Source organism: Delphinapterus leucas, chromosome 15 (genome assembly GCF_059928025.1).
Source record: "Delphinapterus leucas isolate spDelLeu-1000000601 "Yukka" chromosome 15, BTC_Dleu_Yukka2, whole genome shotgun sequence".
NCBI lineage: Eukaryota > Metazoa > Chordata > Mammalia > Artiodactyla > Monodontidae > Delphinapterus > Delphinapterus leucas.
In genome coordinates this window covers 62,029,562-62,048,536 of record NC_143143.1, presented here as the reverse complement: position 1 = coordinate 62,048,536, position 18,975 = coordinate 62,029,562, and the positions used below count along the sequence as shown (strand labels likewise).

Genomic DNA, 18,975 nt, shown 5'->3' with positions numbered 1-18,975 from the left:
CATCAAGGACAGCTTTCTTTGTGGGAAGCAAGGGAGGGGACAGCTCTGGCCACATCTGTTCCAAACTCTGACCTAACAGGCTGATGGTCTGAATTGGGACCTCGTTCTATCTGGAAATACCAGACCCCAGCTTAGGTCCTAAGGAAAAGGTCTCACATTCACAGAGCCATGTCTGGTGTAAAGGCCCTGGCCTCTAGCCTTTCCTGACTTGAGGACTCTCGAGGCAATGTGGGATCAGCCAGGAAACAACCTGCTTCATGGACTCCCACACCATCAGCACCAGACAAACCCTCAGCCCTTCTTCCACTTGACCATGGAGCAAGGCTGAGGAGAAATAGGGGGCAGCCTCAGATCACATGGCAGGTCAGGACAGTGCCTTCTCCCATACACCGGCTGGTCACCTCCCCTGCCTCATCCGCCACTACATCCAGTTCTTCTGGATCCAGGGAAGGAAAACTCATTCTGATATTAGTGTGATACATGAGAGAACCAAGAAGGAAAATCCACAGTAGCTGCCGTCATCACCACCATCACCACCATCACCATCATCACCATCACTGTAATACTCCCCAAAGTGCCGGAGAGAGGACTCTGCCATCTTGGATTCCCCATACCACGCTTGCCACCGTCAGCCAACTCCTAATTTTTTTGTGGGATGATTTAGTAAGGGTCTGTCTCCTCTGCTAGACTCCAGCACCAGGCAGCAGGAAGCATGGATTCACCTATTCACTCATTTGTTCCTTCAATTACTGAGAGGCTGCTAGAACAGGGAGGATGAACCTGGGACTCTGCAGACAGCCAGACTAGGTGAAAACCCTAGCTCAAGCCCTGACAAGATGGTATATTCCAACACTTTCCAACATGGTATATTTTTCCTCTTTTTGTCCAGTTTTTTCATCAGGAAAATGGGGATGATAATAGCACCTACTGGAAGGTTTGCTGGGATGATTCAAAGAGGTCATGCGTGTAAAGTGTGGAAGAGTGTCTAGGAGGCTTAGTTGTTGTTATGCAACAAGTATTTATTGAGGATCCTGGCAGGGTAGCTGGTTGCCTTCACCCCTCATATCTATTCTCTCCTTTTTCTACAGTCATAGAATTTCCAACATTTACCTGGAAAATGTAGTCTACATTTTTCAGATTCCCTTGCAGCTAGGTGTGTCCACATGGCTAAGTTCTGGCCAGTGAAATGTGAGGGACTTCTGGGTTGTGTCCTTCAAGGGTAGGACATGCCTTTTCTTGTCTCCTTCCTACCTCCTGCTGCTTGGAATGTACAGGAACTCCACCTCAGACCATGAGGATGAGGGCCTCACTCAAAGGACAGCAGAGTGGAAAGACGGAAGCAGATGGGTCCCACATTTCCATACCATCTTTGAACCTCCTACATCTGGACTTCAATGGGAGGGGTAAATAAACTTCTAGTCTGTCAAAGCCCCTTTTATTTTGTGTCTCTGTTACATGCATCCAAACCTTAACCTTCACTAATATTAACACCTACTACGTGCCAGGGATTGTTTGCTTTTTCATCTCAGTATCCCCAGGGCCAAGCATAGAAGAAGAAATGTAGGCTTAGGGGTCAAAAAACTTGTCCAAGGTCACAGAACTAGTAAGTGGCCAGGACCTGCCATCACCGGAGGATTCACCCCACAGGTCTGTGATGGTTGCATAGAGAGCTATAGGACACTGGCTGTGGAATAGTCAAACTGAACTGGGTTTGAATCCCACTCTGACACTTACGTGCTGTGTGACCTTAAACAATTGGCTTAATATTTCTGAACATAATCACATCTTTCTGGATGGTTATAAGGCTTAAATAAGACAGAGATGGCATCAGTAATGCACCTAACACATTGTGAATGCTAAATAAATGTCGGCCCCTGTCACAGCCAAATTGGGACAAGTCCCAGTGGCCACCCAAGGGAGCTGGGACAAAAACGAAGGGAGACAAGGACCTGTGAGACAAAGGGAAGGAGAGACAAGGCTGAGGGTGAGGGCTTCTTACTCCTTTACTTCCACCCATCCTGGCCTGTGGTGAAGGACATCCATGAGGGTATTCATAAGAGTGGTCTTGAACCGGATTGATGCTCTCTGCTCTCTGCAAGACATGGCAATGGAACACTTGCTCAGAATCAACTATTTCCCTAGGACAGTCCAGGGATAGGAAAAAAGGGAAAGGAAGAAGGGTCAAGTTCCATACGTGGAAATGCCAAAACATAGAATTACTGAATTTTAGAATTTAGCATCATAGCGTGAAACAAAATAATCAAATTGAGAACGATAGAATCTTTGGATCATTGAAAAATAATAGCAATCATTGTCTTCAGTGCCTTTCATGGTCTGGTTGCTTTACATATGCCATGGCTAATCTTTATACTAAATGATACGTTTTTGCAAATCCCCCTTTCTGTCACTCATCTGAGAAGATGGAATGGATATACTTTTCCCTCTTCCTCCTACCAGGACAACTAAAACCCCAGGACATAAGATATAAAACAAGTATAAGAAGACCCTGAAAGGTGGACAGAAGAAGGCAGATCGGCTAAGGACCTCAGGACCCATGGAACAGCACGTGGTGAATTCCCTGGGGTATGTTTTTGCCTCATAGATCCCAGATGTGGAGATGAAGAAGCTAGCAAGTCTGAAACACCAATGGGCACAGACAAAAAAAACCCTCCAGCAAAAGCCTGCTCTCTCCAGCTGACAAAATCAGGAAAGGAACACTTAAGACAATAACTTCTCTACTCTGGCCAACCCCGGCAGAAACAAATCTGTGGCCCACCCTCACTTATGCTAGCAAAGGCTGAGTGGGGAATCTAGACTTCCCACCAGGTTGTAACAAGGTACCCAATATCCCCCAAGACCCCTGGCTAGGCTGGTGTCAGAGAAGGTCAAAGACGTAGCCGGGACTTTCATCCCTAACAGGTGGTAGTGAGGTGCCCACCCCTGCTGTGTCAGTGGAGATCATGTGCCTGGGCTTCCACCCCCACCTGGAAGTAAGGAGGCACCCCTCTCCCTTGGGCTGATATCAACGGAGGCCTAGTGGAGAGTCAGGACTTTCAATACCACCCAGTGGTAATGAGGCTGCACTTCCTGTGGTGTTCATGTGAGTCAGGTAGGGAGCAGTAGCAAGGAACTCCTAACCCTCCCGGCCAAGGTGGTATCAGCAGAGGCCTAGTGGAACCAGAGCTCCTATTCCACCCAGCAGTAAGAAGGAACCCCCTTCACCCTCAAGTGTCAATGGAGGTCAAGTGGGGAACCTGGAATTCTACACTCTATGGTAGTAATGAGGTGGTACCATGCCCCCTTCCCTGGCCGGAGTGATGTCAGAAAATGTCACCTAAAAGAGGTTTAAACAAGATCCAGAGTTCTATGGCATAATACCCCAAATGTTCAGGTTTCAACTGAAAATCACTTGTCATACCAAGAATCAGGAAAATCTCAATGTGACTAAGAAAAATCAATAGATACCCAAGAGGGAAGAGATATGGGAACATATGTATATGTATAACTGATTCACTTTGTTATAAAGCAGAAACTAACACACCATTGTAAAGCAATTATACTCCAATAAAAATGTTAAAAAAAATCAATAGATACCAATGCCAAAATGGCACATGTGTTAGAATGATCTGACAAATATTTTAAAGCAGCCATCATAAAAATGTTTCAATGAGTAATTAAGAACACATTTGAAGAATATGTGAAGAACACTGGAAGAAAGCAAGGGTGTCCGCTCTTACAACTCTTATTCAACATGTCACTAGAAGTTCTAACCAGTGCAGTAAGTCAATAAAAGGGACATAGATCAGAAAGGAAGAAAGAAAACTGTCCCTTTTTGCAGATGACTGTGTAAAAATTCCCACGGAATCTAAAAAACACTTCATGAACTAATAGGTAAGTACAGTGAGATCACAGGATATAAGATGAACATACAAATCAGTTATATTTCTACATACTATCAATGAACACATGAACTCTGAAATTAAAAATACAATTTACAACTATTACTTTTAAAAAAAGGAATATTTAGGTGCAAATCTAACAAAACATGTGCAGGACTTAGGTACTAAAAACTGCAAAATGCTGATGCAAAAATTCAGAGAAGGTCTAGATAAATTGAGAGCCCTACCATGTTCATGGATTGGAAGACTCAGCAGAGTAGAGATGTCAATTCTTCCCAAACTGGTGTGCAGACTTAATGCGATTCCTGGGATCAAAATCCCAGTAAGATTTTTTTGTAGATATAGATAATTCTAAAATGTATGTGGAAAGGCAAAGATATTAGAACTAGAATATCTAAAACAATTTTGAAAAGAAGAATAAAGTGGGGTAAATCAGTCTAACCAATTTCAAAACATTATGTAGCTACAATAATCAAGACTGTGTGGTATTCACAGAGAAAGAGATACCAAGAGAACAACCAACCAACCAACAACAAACAAATATGCCCAACTGAATTTTTAAAAATTATTCATTTGGCTGTGTGCAGGCCCTTGGTTGCAGCATGCGGGATCTAGTTCCCTGACCAGGGATCAAACCTGGGCCCCCTGCACTGGGAGCGTGGAGTCTTAACTGCTGGACCACCAGGGAAGTCCCTGCCCAACTGAATTTTGACAAATGAACAAAAGCAATTCAATGGAGGAAGAATAGCCTTTTCAATAAATGGTGCTGGAGAATTGGATATGCACATGCAAAAAATGAACCTAGGCTTAAACCTCATACTTTATATAAAGTATAAAGTACTTTATACTTTAACTCAAAATGGATCACAAACTTAAGTGTAAAATGTAAAATTATAAAACATAGAGGAAAATCTTTGGGATCTAAGAGCTAGGCAACGAATTTTTAGATTTGACACTACGAGCATGGTCCATAAAAGGGAAAACTGATAAATTGGACACCTTCAAAATTAACGATTTCTGCTCTTTAAAGGACTCTGTTAAGTCAATGAAAAGGCAAGGTACAGCCTAGGAGAAAATATTTGCAACCACATATTTGACGAAGGACTACTATCTAGAATACATAAAGAATTCTCAAAACTCAACACTAAAAAGAAAATCCAATTAGAAAATGGGCAAAAGACGTGAACAGATATTTCACCAAAGAGGATATACAGATGACAAGTGAGCACGTGGAAAGATGTTCAACATCGTTTACCATTAGGGAAGTACAAATTAAAACCGCAATGATATAGCAGTACACAAGTATCAGAATGGCTAAAATAAAAAACTCCGACAACAACAGCTGCTGGAAAGGACACAGAGAAACCAAATCACTCATACGTTGCTGATGGGAATATAAAGTGGTGCAGCCACCTTGGAAAATAATTCGGCGGTTTCTTCAAAAACTAAGCATGCAACTACCGTATAACCCAGCAATTGTACTCCTGGGCATTTACCCCAGTGAAATGAAAACTAACACACAAACCTGTACTTGAATGTTCATAACAGCTTTATTCATCATAGCCCCAGACTGGAAGAAAACCCAGATGTCTTTCAATAGGTAGGTGGTTAAACGCATGGCGGTATATCCGTTCCCTGGAATACTAGTCAGCAATAAAAAGGAATGAACTGTTAATGCACTCAACAACCTGAATATATCTCTAGCGAAGTTGCTGAGTGAAAAAGGCCAGTCCCAAAAGGTTAGTATATAATGTGTGATTCCATTATAAAAACTCTTTGGGGCTTCCCTGATGGCGCAGTGGTTGAGAGTCCGCCTGCCGATGCAGGGGACACGGATTCGTGCCCCGGTCCGGGAAGATCCCACATGCCGCGGGGCGGCTGGGCCCGTGAGCCATGGCTGCTGAGCCTGCGCATCCGAAGCCTGTGCTCCGCAATGGGAGAGGCCACAACAGTGAGAGGCCCGCGTACCGCAAAAAAAAAAAAAAAAAAAAAACCTCTTTGAAAGGACAAAATTATTGAAAAGAGAACAGAACAACAGTTGCTGGGGGTTAAAGATCGGGTACGTTGGGATGGGGAGGAAGAGGGGGAGGGAGGGGAAGTGGATGTGGTTATAAAAGGCACTATGAGGGATCCTTGTGGTGATGGAAATATTCCCTATCTTGACTGTATCAATGTCAATATCCTAGTTGGATGCTGTGCTATAGTTTTACTCTGTTACCACTGGGGGGAACTGGATAAAGGGCACATAAGATCTCTCTGTATTATTTCTTACAACTGCATATGAATCCACAATTAAAATATTCAATTTTAAAAATTAACAGTTTTATTTTTTGGCTGCACAACTTTGCAGGATCTTATTTCCCTGATCAGGGATTGAACTAGGCCCTTGGCAGTGAAAGTGCGGAGTCCTAACTGGACTGCCAGGGAATTCCCAACACATCTTTAGATGTCTGGATAATGGCTACCTTTATCGAGCAATGATTAGAAGAGGGCATGCTGGTGATGTTCTGTTTCCTGATGTGGGTATATTAAGTTTATGAAAATTCACTGAGCTGTAAAATTATGATATACTCAACTTTCTATATATATAACAGAACTCTATAACAAAATATACCACAAATAAAGTTAAAGGACTACCTATAGATTAAGAAAAAATATTTGCGGTGCTTATAATCCATAAGAGATTTGGACCAAGTACATAAAGAACTACTACAAATCATTAAGAAAAAGACAAACTCGATAGAAAAATGTCTAGAAGCTATGAACAGGCAATTAATAGCATAGGAAATTTAAATGACCAACAAGCATGTTAAAAGATACTCAACCTTACCAATAATTAAGAAATGCAAATTAAAATACCAAGGAGAGGACTTCCGCTTTGGGTTATGATGTAAAAGAATGTAAAAGACTTTCAATCCTATAGTAACAATGAGAAAAAAATGTACAAAATAAATATACTTGTCCATGGGGCTAGTGGAGAGCAATAGACAAAAGAAAACTTGATGAACTGATTCCAGAGAGAAACAAGGCCTTCATTGGGGGGAGCAGAGAGATGCAGCCGTTTCCAGGTCTGGGCTGGCTGCCTGGCCTGGGGTGGGCAAGTGGAGGAACAAGCCAGCCGTGGAAGAGAGAGTCTGTGGCACCAGGAGAAATCAGCTGAGCTTATACGATATGTAGGATGGCAAAACACATCAAAATCTGGAAGGGCCCATTCCAAAACCAGACCAAACAAAACCGGATTCTGGCAAATTTGCTTAAGAAAGGAACAGTAGAGAAAACAGTACAGCTGAGAGAAAACCCAGACTCCTGCAGGTTTACATGGTCTTTGCATTCCGGCAGCCCTGCCAGAGTTGAATTCAAAAATGAACAACAATGGGCTTCCCTGGTGGCGCAGTGGTTGAGAGTCCGCCTGCCGACCCAGGGGACACGGGTTCGTGCCCCGGTCCGCGAAGATCCCACATGCCGCGGAGCGGCTGGGCCCGTGAGCCATGGCCGCTGAGCCTGCGCGTCCGGAGCCTCTGCTCCGCAATGGGAGAGACCACGGCAGTGAGAGGCCCGCGTACCACAAAAAAACAAAAAAAAAACAAAAACAAACACAAAAACAAACAACAACAAAAATGAACAACAACAAAAATCAAACAAACAAACAAAAAAACTGAACTGCAGTCCAATCTCCTCCCAGGTCAAATACTAACAAGCTCAAAATGGTAGTACAGGAGGCTGGGCTTGGGGTGAACTCAGTGTAATTAAAGCTTTGGTCCAACCCATGTTCCCAGTGCATATAAAAGTTATGTTTACACTATACTGTAGTCTATTAAGTGTGCAATAGCATCGTGTCTTTTTAAAAATGTACATATCTTAATTAAAAAATACTTCATTGCTAAAAAAAGTTAACCATCATCTGAGCCTTCAGTGAGTTGTAGTAGTAACATCAAAGATTGCTGATCACAGATCATCATAACAAATATAATAATCATGAAACAGTTTGAAATATTGTGAGAATTACCAAAGCGTGACACAGACACGAAGGGAGCAAATTCTGTTGCAAAAATGGCACCAACAGACTTTGTTGATGCAGGGTTGCCACAAACCTTCAATTTGTAAAAAACATAATATCTGTAAACTGCAATAAAGCAAAACACAATAAAATGATGTATGCCTGTATACACACACACACATACACATATGTGGGTGTGGGTGTGGGTGTGTGTAATTTTTTGGTCTTCACTGCTTTTTATACACAATGACCAGAATGGAATATAAAAAATAGAAGATGTGCAATAATAAAGCAGAAAAATTTTAATGCATGATCAAGAGGAAAAACTCTATATTTTGTTATAGAGTTCTGTTATATATACATAACTCATAAATGACCCAATTATTGGAATTATTAAAGACTTTAAACAGATATTATAAATGTGTTAAAGAATTTACATGCAAAGTGAGAGAGTGGCATGGACATATATACACTACCAAACGCAAAATAGATAGCTAGTGGGAAGCAGCCGCATAGCACAGGGAGATCAGCTCGGTGCTTTGTGACCACCTAGAGGGGTGGGATAGGGAGGGTGGGAGGGAGGGATACACAAGAGGGAAGAGATATGGGAACATATGTATATGTATAACTGATTCACTTTGTTATAAAGCAGAAACTAACACACCATTGTAAAGCAATTATACTCCAATAAAGATGAAAAAAAAGAATTTACATGAAAAGGTGGATATAATGAGTAAATATATTTAATTATATTAAATATATTTAATTACATTTAATCAGTATAATGAGTTATTGCAGAAAAGGCACTGAAAGTCTAAAACAGAACCAAAATGGAAAAATGTAGAACTGAAAATTATAGTATCTGAAATTAAAAATTCATAGGATGAGCTCAACAGGGGATTGGACATTGTAGAAATAAGGATAGTAATGTTAGTCAAAGGGTACAAATTTCCAGTTATAAGAGGAACGAGTTTTGAGGATCTAATGTACAGCAGGGTGACTATACTGTATGATAGACTTGAAAGTTGCTCAGAGTAGATCTTAAGTGTTCTCAAGTAGATCTTAAGTGTTTGTTCTCACCATAACAACAACAAAATGGTAGTTATGTGAGGTGAAGGATGTTAACTAACCTTATTGTGGTAAACATTTTACAATATATATATGTGTATCGAATCATCACGTTGTCCACCTTAAATCATACAATGTTTTATGCCAATTATATCTCAATAAAGCTGGGAAAAAAATTAAGATAATAAATTTGAAGACAGGTCAATAGAAATTATTCAATCTGAATTAGAGAAAGAAAAAATTTAGAAGAACAGAATCTCAGTGCCTTATGGGATAATATCAAGCAACCTAACATACATGTAACTGGAATCCCAGAAGGAGATGGGAGCAAATAGGACAGAAAATATTTTTCAAAAAAATGATGGCTGAAAAATTTCCAAATTTGACTAAATTATCAAGTCACAGATCCAAGAAGCTCGATTAACTCCAAGCAGAATAAATACAAAACACACACACACACATACACAAAGGCAAACAAACTATAGTCAAATTGCTGAAAACCAGAGAAGTCTTAAAAACAGACAAGGGAAAAAGACACATACAGGTGTGTGCGTGTATGTGTATGTGTGACTGCTGGGGCGGTGGTGGGGAGACAGTGTAAAGGACAGCTGACTTCTCATCAGAGACAATGCAAGCCTAAAGACAAAGGGACATCATCTTTTAAGAATTTTAAAGGAAAGTTCTTCAGGTAGAAGGAAACTTATACCAGATGGAGATTCAGGCATATAAGAAGGGATAAAGAGTGGAGTAAATTTGAAATACTTTCTTCCATATCTTAATTTAAAAAAGCAAACAGTTAACTATGTAAAGTGAATATAATGAGAATGCATTGTAGGGCTGGGACTTCCCTGGCAGTCCAGTGGTTAAGACTCCATGCTTCCACTGCAGGGGGTGAGGGTTCGATCACTGGTCAGGGAGCTAAGATCCCATGTGCCAGGTGGTGTGGCCAAAAAGTAAAAAAAACAAAACAACAACAACAAAAAACTACATTGTAAAAAATAAAAAAGAATGTATTGTAGGGTTTATAATATATTTACAAGTAAAATATATGACAAAAATAGCAGCATGAAAGATGGGAGGGGAGTAAACAGAGCATGCTGTTCTAGGGCTCTTATGTTGTACACGAAGTGGTATAATACTGAGTCAAGGTAGACAGTGATAAGTTAAGGACACATATTGTAATTCCACTAGAGCAGTGGTTCTTTTTTTAAAAAAAATAAATTTATTTTTTGGCTGCGTTGGGTCTTCGTTGCTTTCTCTAGTTGTGGTGAGCCGGGGCTACTCTTCAATGGCATGCGCGGGCTTCTCTTGTTGTGGAGCACTGCCTCTAGGCATGGGCTTCAGTAGTTGTGGCACGTGGGCTCAGTAGTTGTGGCTCACAGGGTCTAGAGCGCAGGCTCAGTAGTTGTGGCACTCGGGCTTAGTTGCTCCGAAGCATATGGGATCTTCCTGGACCAGAGATGGAAACCGTGTCCCCTGCATTGGCAGGCAGATTTTTAACTACTGCACCACCAGGGAAGTCCCAAAGCAGTGGTTCTTGATGTGTGGTCCAAGTACTCCTCAAGGTCCCCAACTCTCAGGGGTACACAAAGTCCTCCCCTTTCAACAACATATCTTTGTGAGGCTAGATTTTCTTCCTACTCTGCAGGCAAAACAACGTATCACAACAGATTGAATACAGAAAATTTGAGAAGCTGAATGTTTTCTATTAAGCCAGATATTGAAGAGCCTCACAAAAAATGTAAAACAACCACCACTCATCTCAGTAAATTTGGGGGAGGGAGAAAATAGTTATAGTTCATAAAAATATGTTATTTATGCTTCCATGTAATGAGTACGTGATTGCTTTTTAAATGAATTAATAAATAAGTATTTTTAAAATTTATCATTTAAAATTTCTAATGTGGTAAATATTGATAAGCCGCATAAACAAAAGTTATTACAGTCCACAATGATTTTTAAGTTGTAAAGGGATCCTGAGGTCAAATTTTGAAAACTACTGTTCTAAAGTAGTGAAATATTTAAAGCTAATCCAAAACAATAAAGAAATACAAGTTCAAATCCATCAGATTGGAGAAAATATTTAAAATCAGGCAAATACCAAGTGTTTGCGAGAATGTGGAGAAATGATAGTGGTGCTGATGGGAGTGTAAATTGGATAAACTTTTGGAGAGAAATTTGGCATATTAAAACCGTCGATTACTGTTTCATACACATTAGACTGGCAAAAATCTAAAAGTCCAAGTTTTAGCAACAATGTGCTAAAATGCAAACTCCTCCTCTGCCAGTAGAAGGCACTTTGAAGAACCACATGGCAGTATTTAGTAAGTTGAATGTGCATATACTCTACACCCAGCAATTCTATCCTAGATCTACACCCTAGGTAGATACCCTACATATGTACTCGGCAATATACATACAAGGATGTTCATCTGTAACTGTTAATATTTTTATGGAAGTAATCCGCAGCACACACTGTTGGTAGTCCATCCTTATCCCTTGGGCATTTGCCATTCCTGTGCATGCAAATCACAGGGCTTTCCTCTGCCAGCACCTGCAGTTCTTTACCTGAAGTCTTCTTCTAGCCCTTGGTGTGCTCAGCCAGTGCTTGGAGTAGATCTGAAGTACCAGGGAGTTAACTGCCCTCCCCCCAACAGCATAAAACCAATGATGACTGAAGTTTATGGATAAATCCTCCAGCTCTTTCATCACTCAGTTGGGGTAAGTCTACGGTATGTTCTACACTATCTCATAGGAATCCCCGGTGGGATGGAGCCCCACTTGCCCACAGCAATAACCTGTCAATAATGCACTTTTTATTGGTTTCTCTCCCTTAGCTGTCTCACTTCCCCACTTCCCTGCCAATGCTTACTGGAATCACCTTCCAGATAAACGATCTGCTCTCACATCCTTATCTCAGGGTCTGCTTCTGGAGGAAACCAATATAAGACACAACCTAAGTGCCTTTCACGAGGCAGATAGATAAATAACTTGTGGTATATAATGGAACTCATACAGTAGTTAAAATGTATCCAGAGCTACATGCACCAACATGGATAAATACTGAAAGTATAATTTTGTGAGATAAAAGCAGGGTGCAGAACATAACAGTATAATGCCACTTATGTAACTTTTATTCCTAGCCACTCGGGCAGCTAGGGGTGTCCATGTGACACAATTTGGGTCAATAAGATAAAAGCATGAAACCGCTAAGCAGGGTAGGTTCCTGGGAAGTGTTTATTCTTTTGATTTGAGAGAGAGATGGCTTGAGTCTGCCCTCCCCCCCTGCTTCCCATCTTGATCATGACATGAAGGCTGGAGATGTAGCAGCCACTTGGTGTCCATCAGGAGAATGTGAAGGCAATCACAGAGACACTAGCTCTCACATTGTTGAACCGCTGCACCAGCCCCACAGAAGCTTTGTTACATGAGGAAAAGAAGTACAATTTTTTAAAGGTACTATTAGTTGGGTTTCCTGTTACTTGCAGCTAAATGCATCTCTAATTAATATCTGCCTTGATAAAGCAGATGGATGGGTCCCGTTCACTGAAGTGCTCTTTGTTTTGTTGAGGTGGGAGTGGGTGTGTAAGTTTAGGGCCAGGAGCTGGAACACAGTGGAACGCTGTGCATGCAAGAGTGAAAGGTTTGAAATTGGTGGAAAGGAGTCAGTACAGAGACAAATAAGGCAAAGAAGATGGGTGCTGCATGAGAGAAAGGTCAGAGGCCATGCATGCCTGCCCCAGAGGTGGTGTAGCCAGGAAGGGCATTAGAAGGAACAGAAATATATAATGAAACAGGGAATAGAAAATTCTAAAATATTTGCCATGGTGTGTGCAATGTAAACTACCTCCCCTAATTCCCACAAAAATCTTCAGTAAAGTCTGCATTGCTCACTCCTGCTTTGTGCAAGTGGATTATTTTTAAGAAATCCAAAGAGGTGCTGAGTTCTATAACCAGGTTATTGGTGCAGAGCGATGCAGAAGTTCAGAGTGCAGCTGACATTTGCATTATCAAGTCAACTTCACGTGGTTGTTGAAGGAGGCAAGGAAACACAGTTAGACACAACATGGGCCATGGAGTCCAACAAGCTCTGCCACTAACAGATGCTATGGTCTTGAGCAAGTAACAGCCTCCCTGAGCTTCAGTTTCCCCATCGGTAAAGTGGACATAAGAGTAGTATCTATTTCAAAGAATTGTGGTAAGGATTCGATGAGATATACAAGTAAAGCAACAAGCCCAGGGCCTGGCACATGGTAAGTGCTCACTGATTGTTTATTATCATCATCATTATTTAAGTAAAGAAGTGGGGAGGGAGGGATGGACAAAGGGAAGGAAGGAAGGCAGCAAGCAAGCAGGAAGTTAGTTCTGGGTTTATTGGATTGGGTGGGACCACTCACCGCTCTCTTCCCTTTGGCAGTCCATGCCCCTTGTAATTTTGATTCTGCAATGAGAAAAGGAAAGTGATGTAATTTTATGCATATCTACCTGCTTCCCAAATCAACTTACTGTAGATATTAAAATGCTCAAACTATCAGACTCAACACTGCCCAGATGCTATGACATGAAGGTCCAGCCCGGCCAGTTTCTTATTAGTCAACATGTGCCTAGTAGCTTGGTCCTTGAAATGAACCTCCAAGAATCCAAGGGTCCACCTCACTGTAGGCTTACTCCACAGGCATGACCAGTATAGTGAACGTCCGGTTTTCAATGCTCTAAAAGTCCAACCATGAACCCCAGTTTGAGGGCTGAACTCAGCAGGCTCTGTGAGAAGGATGTGGACCTACTCTAACCTTGAATGTTTGATTAGACCCATGATCCAGGAGGAGCTGGGTCAAAGACTCAGAGCAATGTTAATTCCTTCTACCCAAAATGGACCTTCCAAATCCTCAAAGGGTGGTAGGTATTATTCTCCTCCAATTATGTCCAAAACAGTTTCGACTTCAGTCCTGATAAGACTAATCCCTAAGGCAGATATGAAAAAAGAACTAGAAATTGGTCCGATGCAGGATGACCTTTGCACCTTGGACAGACGTGCCATCTGTATTAGTTTTCTACTGCTGCACTGCATAACAAATTACCACAAATTTAGTGGCTTAAAACAGTGCAAATCTATATCTCACAGTTTCCTTGGACCAGGAATCTGGGCACATCTTAGCTTGATCCTCTGCTCAGGTCTTGCAAGGCTACAATCAAGGTGATGGCTGGAGTTGTGTTTCTCCTCTGGGGCTTGGGGTTCTCTTCCAAGATCATCCAGATTGTTGGCAGAATTGTTACTTGGGGTTGTAGGACTGAGGTCCCTGTTTACTTGCTAGTCATTGGCTGGGACTGCTCTCAGCTCCTAGAGGCCACTTGCAGTTCCTTTAGAAGTGGCCCCCATAGGCAGTTCACAACATAGATGTTGCTTTTCTTCCAGGCCAACAGGAGCATGTCCTTCTGATTTCCAACACTCCCCCCACTCCAAGTCAGCTATGGCAGAGTCTTATATAATGTATTGTAATCATGGTAATAACTATCCCATCAAATTCAGAGCCTCCATTGACACTCAAGAGAGGGCATTATACAAGGTGTGTACACTGAGGATGGGAATCTTGGGGGCCACCTTAGAATTCTGCCTACCACACAATCCTACCCCTCAAAAAGCCAGTGGAAGGGGATAGAGCCCCTCTAATTCCTCCAGAACTAGTCAAGTGTCCTAATCTTTTTTCATAGTATCTTTTCTATTCTCATATGTTTATTCAGTTGCTCCAGAGTCTTTGCTTGAAAAACCTTCCCTTTCCTCACTGAATTGCCTTGCCTCTTCTGTCAAAATTCAATTGACTATGTATATGTAGGTCTATCTCTAGACTTTATTTTGTTCTGTTGACTTATTTTTCTACCCTTATGTCACTACCACACTGTCTTAATTACCATAGCTTTCTAGTAAATCTTTGAAATCAGGGAGCATAAGTCAAACTTATTTTTTTTCAAGATTGTCTTCGCAATTTGAGGTCCTTTGGACTTCAGTATAAATGTTAGGATCAGGCTTCCCTGGTGGTGCAGTGGTTAAGAATCTGCCTGCCAATGCAGGGGGCATGGGTTCAAACCCTGGTCCAGGAAGATCCCACATGCCGCGGAGCGGCTGGGCCCAAGTGTAACAGCTACTGAAGCCCGTGCGCCTAGAGCCCATGCTCTGCAACAAGAGAAGCCACCGCAATGAGAAGCCCTCGCACCACAATGAAGAATAGCCCCCGCTCGCTACAAACTAGAGAAAGCCCCCGTGCAGCAATGAAGACCCAACGCAGCCCAAAATTAATTAATTAATTTTAAAAAATGTTAGGTTCAGTTTGCTATTCTATCAAAAAAAGTATGTTGGGTTTTTTATTGGGAATGTATTGAATGTACAGATCATTTTGGGAAGAAGTGACACCATAAACTATTGAGTTCATCATTCCATGAATATGGTCTATCTCTATTAATTTAAGTCTTCAATTTCTTTCCACAATGTCTTCTAGTTTTCAGTATAGAAGTCTTGAACGTTTTTAATTAGATTTATTCATAGGTATTTGATTTTGTGATGCTATTGTAAATTTTTAATTTTCCAATTATTTGATAATAGTATATTGTGGTAAACAAAATAATGCTCCCTCAAAATGTGTCCATGTCCTCAGGCTTCCCTGGTGGTGCAGTGGTTAAGAATTCGCCTGCCAATGCAGGGGACACAGGTTCAAGCCCTGGTCTGGGAAGATCCCACGTGCCGCAAAGCAGAGCAACTAAGCCCGTGCGCCACTACTACTGAAGCCGACACGCCTAGAGCCCATGCTCTGCAACAAGAAAAGCCACGGCAATGAGAAACCCGCGCACCGCAACGAAGAGTAGACCCCGCTTGCAAAAGCTCGCGCGCAGCAACGAAGATCCAGCGCAGCCAAGAATAAATAAATAAATTAATTTAATTTAAAAAACAATTTAAAAAAATGTGTCCATGTTCTAATCCCTAGAACCTGTGAATGTGTTACATTACATGGCAAAGGGAAATTAAGGTTGTAGATGGAATTAAGGTTTGGAATCAACTGACTTTAAAACAAAGAGATTATCCTGAAGTACACAGGCAGGCCCAATGTAATCACTCATTTTAATGCTCTGGGAGGGAAATAAAGAAATTTATTTCTTTAGGTACCATTCATCAGAGGTGCAACACGGGATAAGAAGCAGGTTGGGGTGGGAGAGCTGGATTCTAGAGTAATTCATTCCTCTCTCTGGGTCTATTCCTCTCTCTGGGTCTAATCTTTCCCACTTCTGAAATGGAGGAGTTGGCCTGTGCACTCCTAGAGGGCAGGGGCTTGTCAGATTCACCTCTGTGCCCCCATTGGCCAGCACTGGGGTCGCCTGGGAAAAAAACACATTAGCGTTTCGGGGGTGGATGGATGGAGGGATGGATGAGCGAGTCACAAGAGGGCGCGGGGTGAAAAGATCTCTAAGAGCTTTTCCAGGTCAGGAAATCCGAAATTCTGAGCTTTCCCGGGGGTCACAGAAATCGCTGAGTACAGTTTAGAATCCTAGAGTTTCATAAATTTCCCGCCAGCAAACTGGGTTCCTTGGACTCTCGCAGGAACTCCGGCGTTGCGCGGCATGCCGGGACTTGTAGTTTTTTCTCTGAACTCGTCATTTTCTTCCCATTCTAACCGGAATCCCTCCACGAGGACCCCACAACTTCTGAATCCCTCCGCGATTTCCCTCCCTCTCTGGGATGATGGAACATCTGGATCAAGGGGCACCCCTACCTTCTGTCGCGACATGATACGATTCCCCAGGGCCCGACCCAAACCGTCACCGCGTCCCGCTCAAGCGTTTGCGTCCCGTTGCCAAGGCGACGGAGGGAAGGATCTGCAGCTCTGATTGGCTGAGGCAAGGACACGCCGTTTGGCGCAGCTCGCAGTCTCGAGCTGATTGAAGCCCTTGCGTGTCGTTGCGGCCCGGACCCCTCTACTCCCCTCTACTCTCTCTCCCAGCCCCACGCCTCCGCGACCCTAGGGCACACCGGGCCAGAGACCGGCTGCCAGCCGCGGGCACTCACTGCCTAGCGTCTCCTCCGGCTGCACTTCGGTTGAACTAAATAGCGCTGCGTCTGAAAAGTTGTCAGTTTTTGGTCAATGCGATGGTTCTAAGTTTCCTTACTCGGTCCCTCACTGAGTTACCTGGTCAGTTGGTCACCTGGCCAATCGGTCACTTCTGATCTCTCCCAGTCACTCTAATTCTTAGGCACCAACTATTCTAGGACTCGCCTCAATGCCTGCAGTAGCCTCCTGTCTAGTTGTGCCCACTTTGCCCTATCCATTCCAATTCATTCTCTGCACTGCAGGCAAAGAGCCCTTTAAAACACAAATCTGATCTTGTCTCTCCCCTGCGTATAACCTGAAGTGGCAATTTATTCGTCATTGCACCCTGTATTGGCTCCCTGTCCTTCCACTGCCCTGGAATCTCTATACCTATATCTATATAGCTGACTAGAAACTATTAAAAAATTTTTGTTGTTGTTGTTGTTTTATACCAACAAAACGTAAGTTATGTAGGAATGTATTTAACAAAACATATGCAAGACATTCATTAAACAACAAATTATTATTAAGCATCTACTCTATGTCTTGCCCCATTCTTGACTCTGAGGATACAGCAGTGAACAAAACTAATAAGGATTGTGGAGTTAATATTCTCATAGAGAAAATTACAAAACATTATTGAAGGACATTAAAGAAGGCCTGAATAAGTGGAGGGATATACCATGTACGTGGATGGGAAGACTCAGTATCATAAAGGCATGTATTTTCCCAAATCCAATCAGGATTTTTGAGAGCAAAAACAACCAAAACAACAAAGTGTATTTGTTGGGGAAAGGAGATATTTCTCTGCCTATTAAGTCACATTATGGTGCAGGGAGAGGCAAATATTAATGGAATACAATGGAGATCCTAGAAACAGACACAGGTGTGTGTGTGTGTGTGTGTGTGTGTGAACTTGATGTACCATAGAGGAGGCATCATAAATCAGAAGGGAAAGGATGGAGAACTCAGTAAATGGCACTGAGAAACTGGCATTCCATAGGAATAAAAAATAAGATACCTAATTCAAATGGATTAAAGAATAAATATGGCAAACAAACATTTCGGACTACAGCTGACCCTTGAACAATGCAGAAGTTAGGGGTGCCAACCCCAAGAAGTTGGAAAACCACCTATAGCTTTACAGCTGGCCTTCCCTATAGACGGTTCCGCATCCTTGGATTCAACCAACCTCCGATTGTATAGTACTGTAGTACATATTTATTGAAAAAAATCTGCATATACGTGGACCTGCTTAGTTCAAAATCATGTTGTTCAAGGGTCAACTGTATATACATACATACATATATATATAATTTTATGACTTCATGGTGAAGAAGGATTTCTTAATAAAGCATAACTCATAAGGGAAAAGTTGATCTGTGACATCTCAAAATTTAAACTGCCATGTAACGGAAGACATTGCAAATTGGATTAAAAGACAAGCAATAGACTAGGAGTAAAAATCTGCAACCTATATAACAAAGGGCAAGCATTCAAAGAACTCCTGAAAACCATTAAGAAAGACTCTCCCCCACAATCTGCAAAAGAAAAGTGAACAAAATATATAAATAGGGAATTTTCGGCAGAAAAAAACTTGAATTGCCAATAGGCAACTGAGATACATAAATCAAAATAATTATAAGAGATGATTTTAAATACATCAACTAGACAAAATTAAAACACATATGCATGCCAAGTGTCTGTGAGCATGTTGGGGAACAGGAATCTTTATATGATTACATTCACACTTTGGAAGGCAATTTGGCAATATCTCATAAAGTTGAAAAGGCACACACCTTACAACTCGTCGATTCAACTACTGGATATACAGCCCATAGGCTCTCTGAATACAGCTGCACAACCCATGGACTACCTTTTGTTTTACAGCTAATGTGCAAGATGACAACCTTCCCTAAAGAAGTTTGAACACTTGTGC

General features: G+C 41.9%; 1 protein-coding gene across 1 annotated transcript in view; it reads right to left on the bottom strand.

The window, feature by feature from the left end:
- Positions 1 to 17,381, bottom strand: part of TTLL9 (tubulin tyrosine ligase like 9) — a 61,176-nt gene extending 43,795 nt beyond the window's left edge. Inside the window, exons 1-3 of the mRNA XM_089896675.1 lie at positions 16,511 to 17,381; positions 13,362 to 13,405; positions 2,000 to 2,092 (exon numbers count right to left, since the gene is read on the bottom strand). Coding sequence (XP_089752801.1) covers positions 2,000 to 2,092; positions 13,362 to 13,405; positions 16,511 to 16,606 — 233 coding nt within the window. The 5' untranslated portion in view covers positions 16,607 to 17,381. The remainder of the gene's footprint in view (positions 1 to 1,999; positions 2,093 to 13,361; positions 13,406 to 16,510) is intronic.
- Positions 17,382 to 18,975: the final 1,594 nt, after the last annotated feature.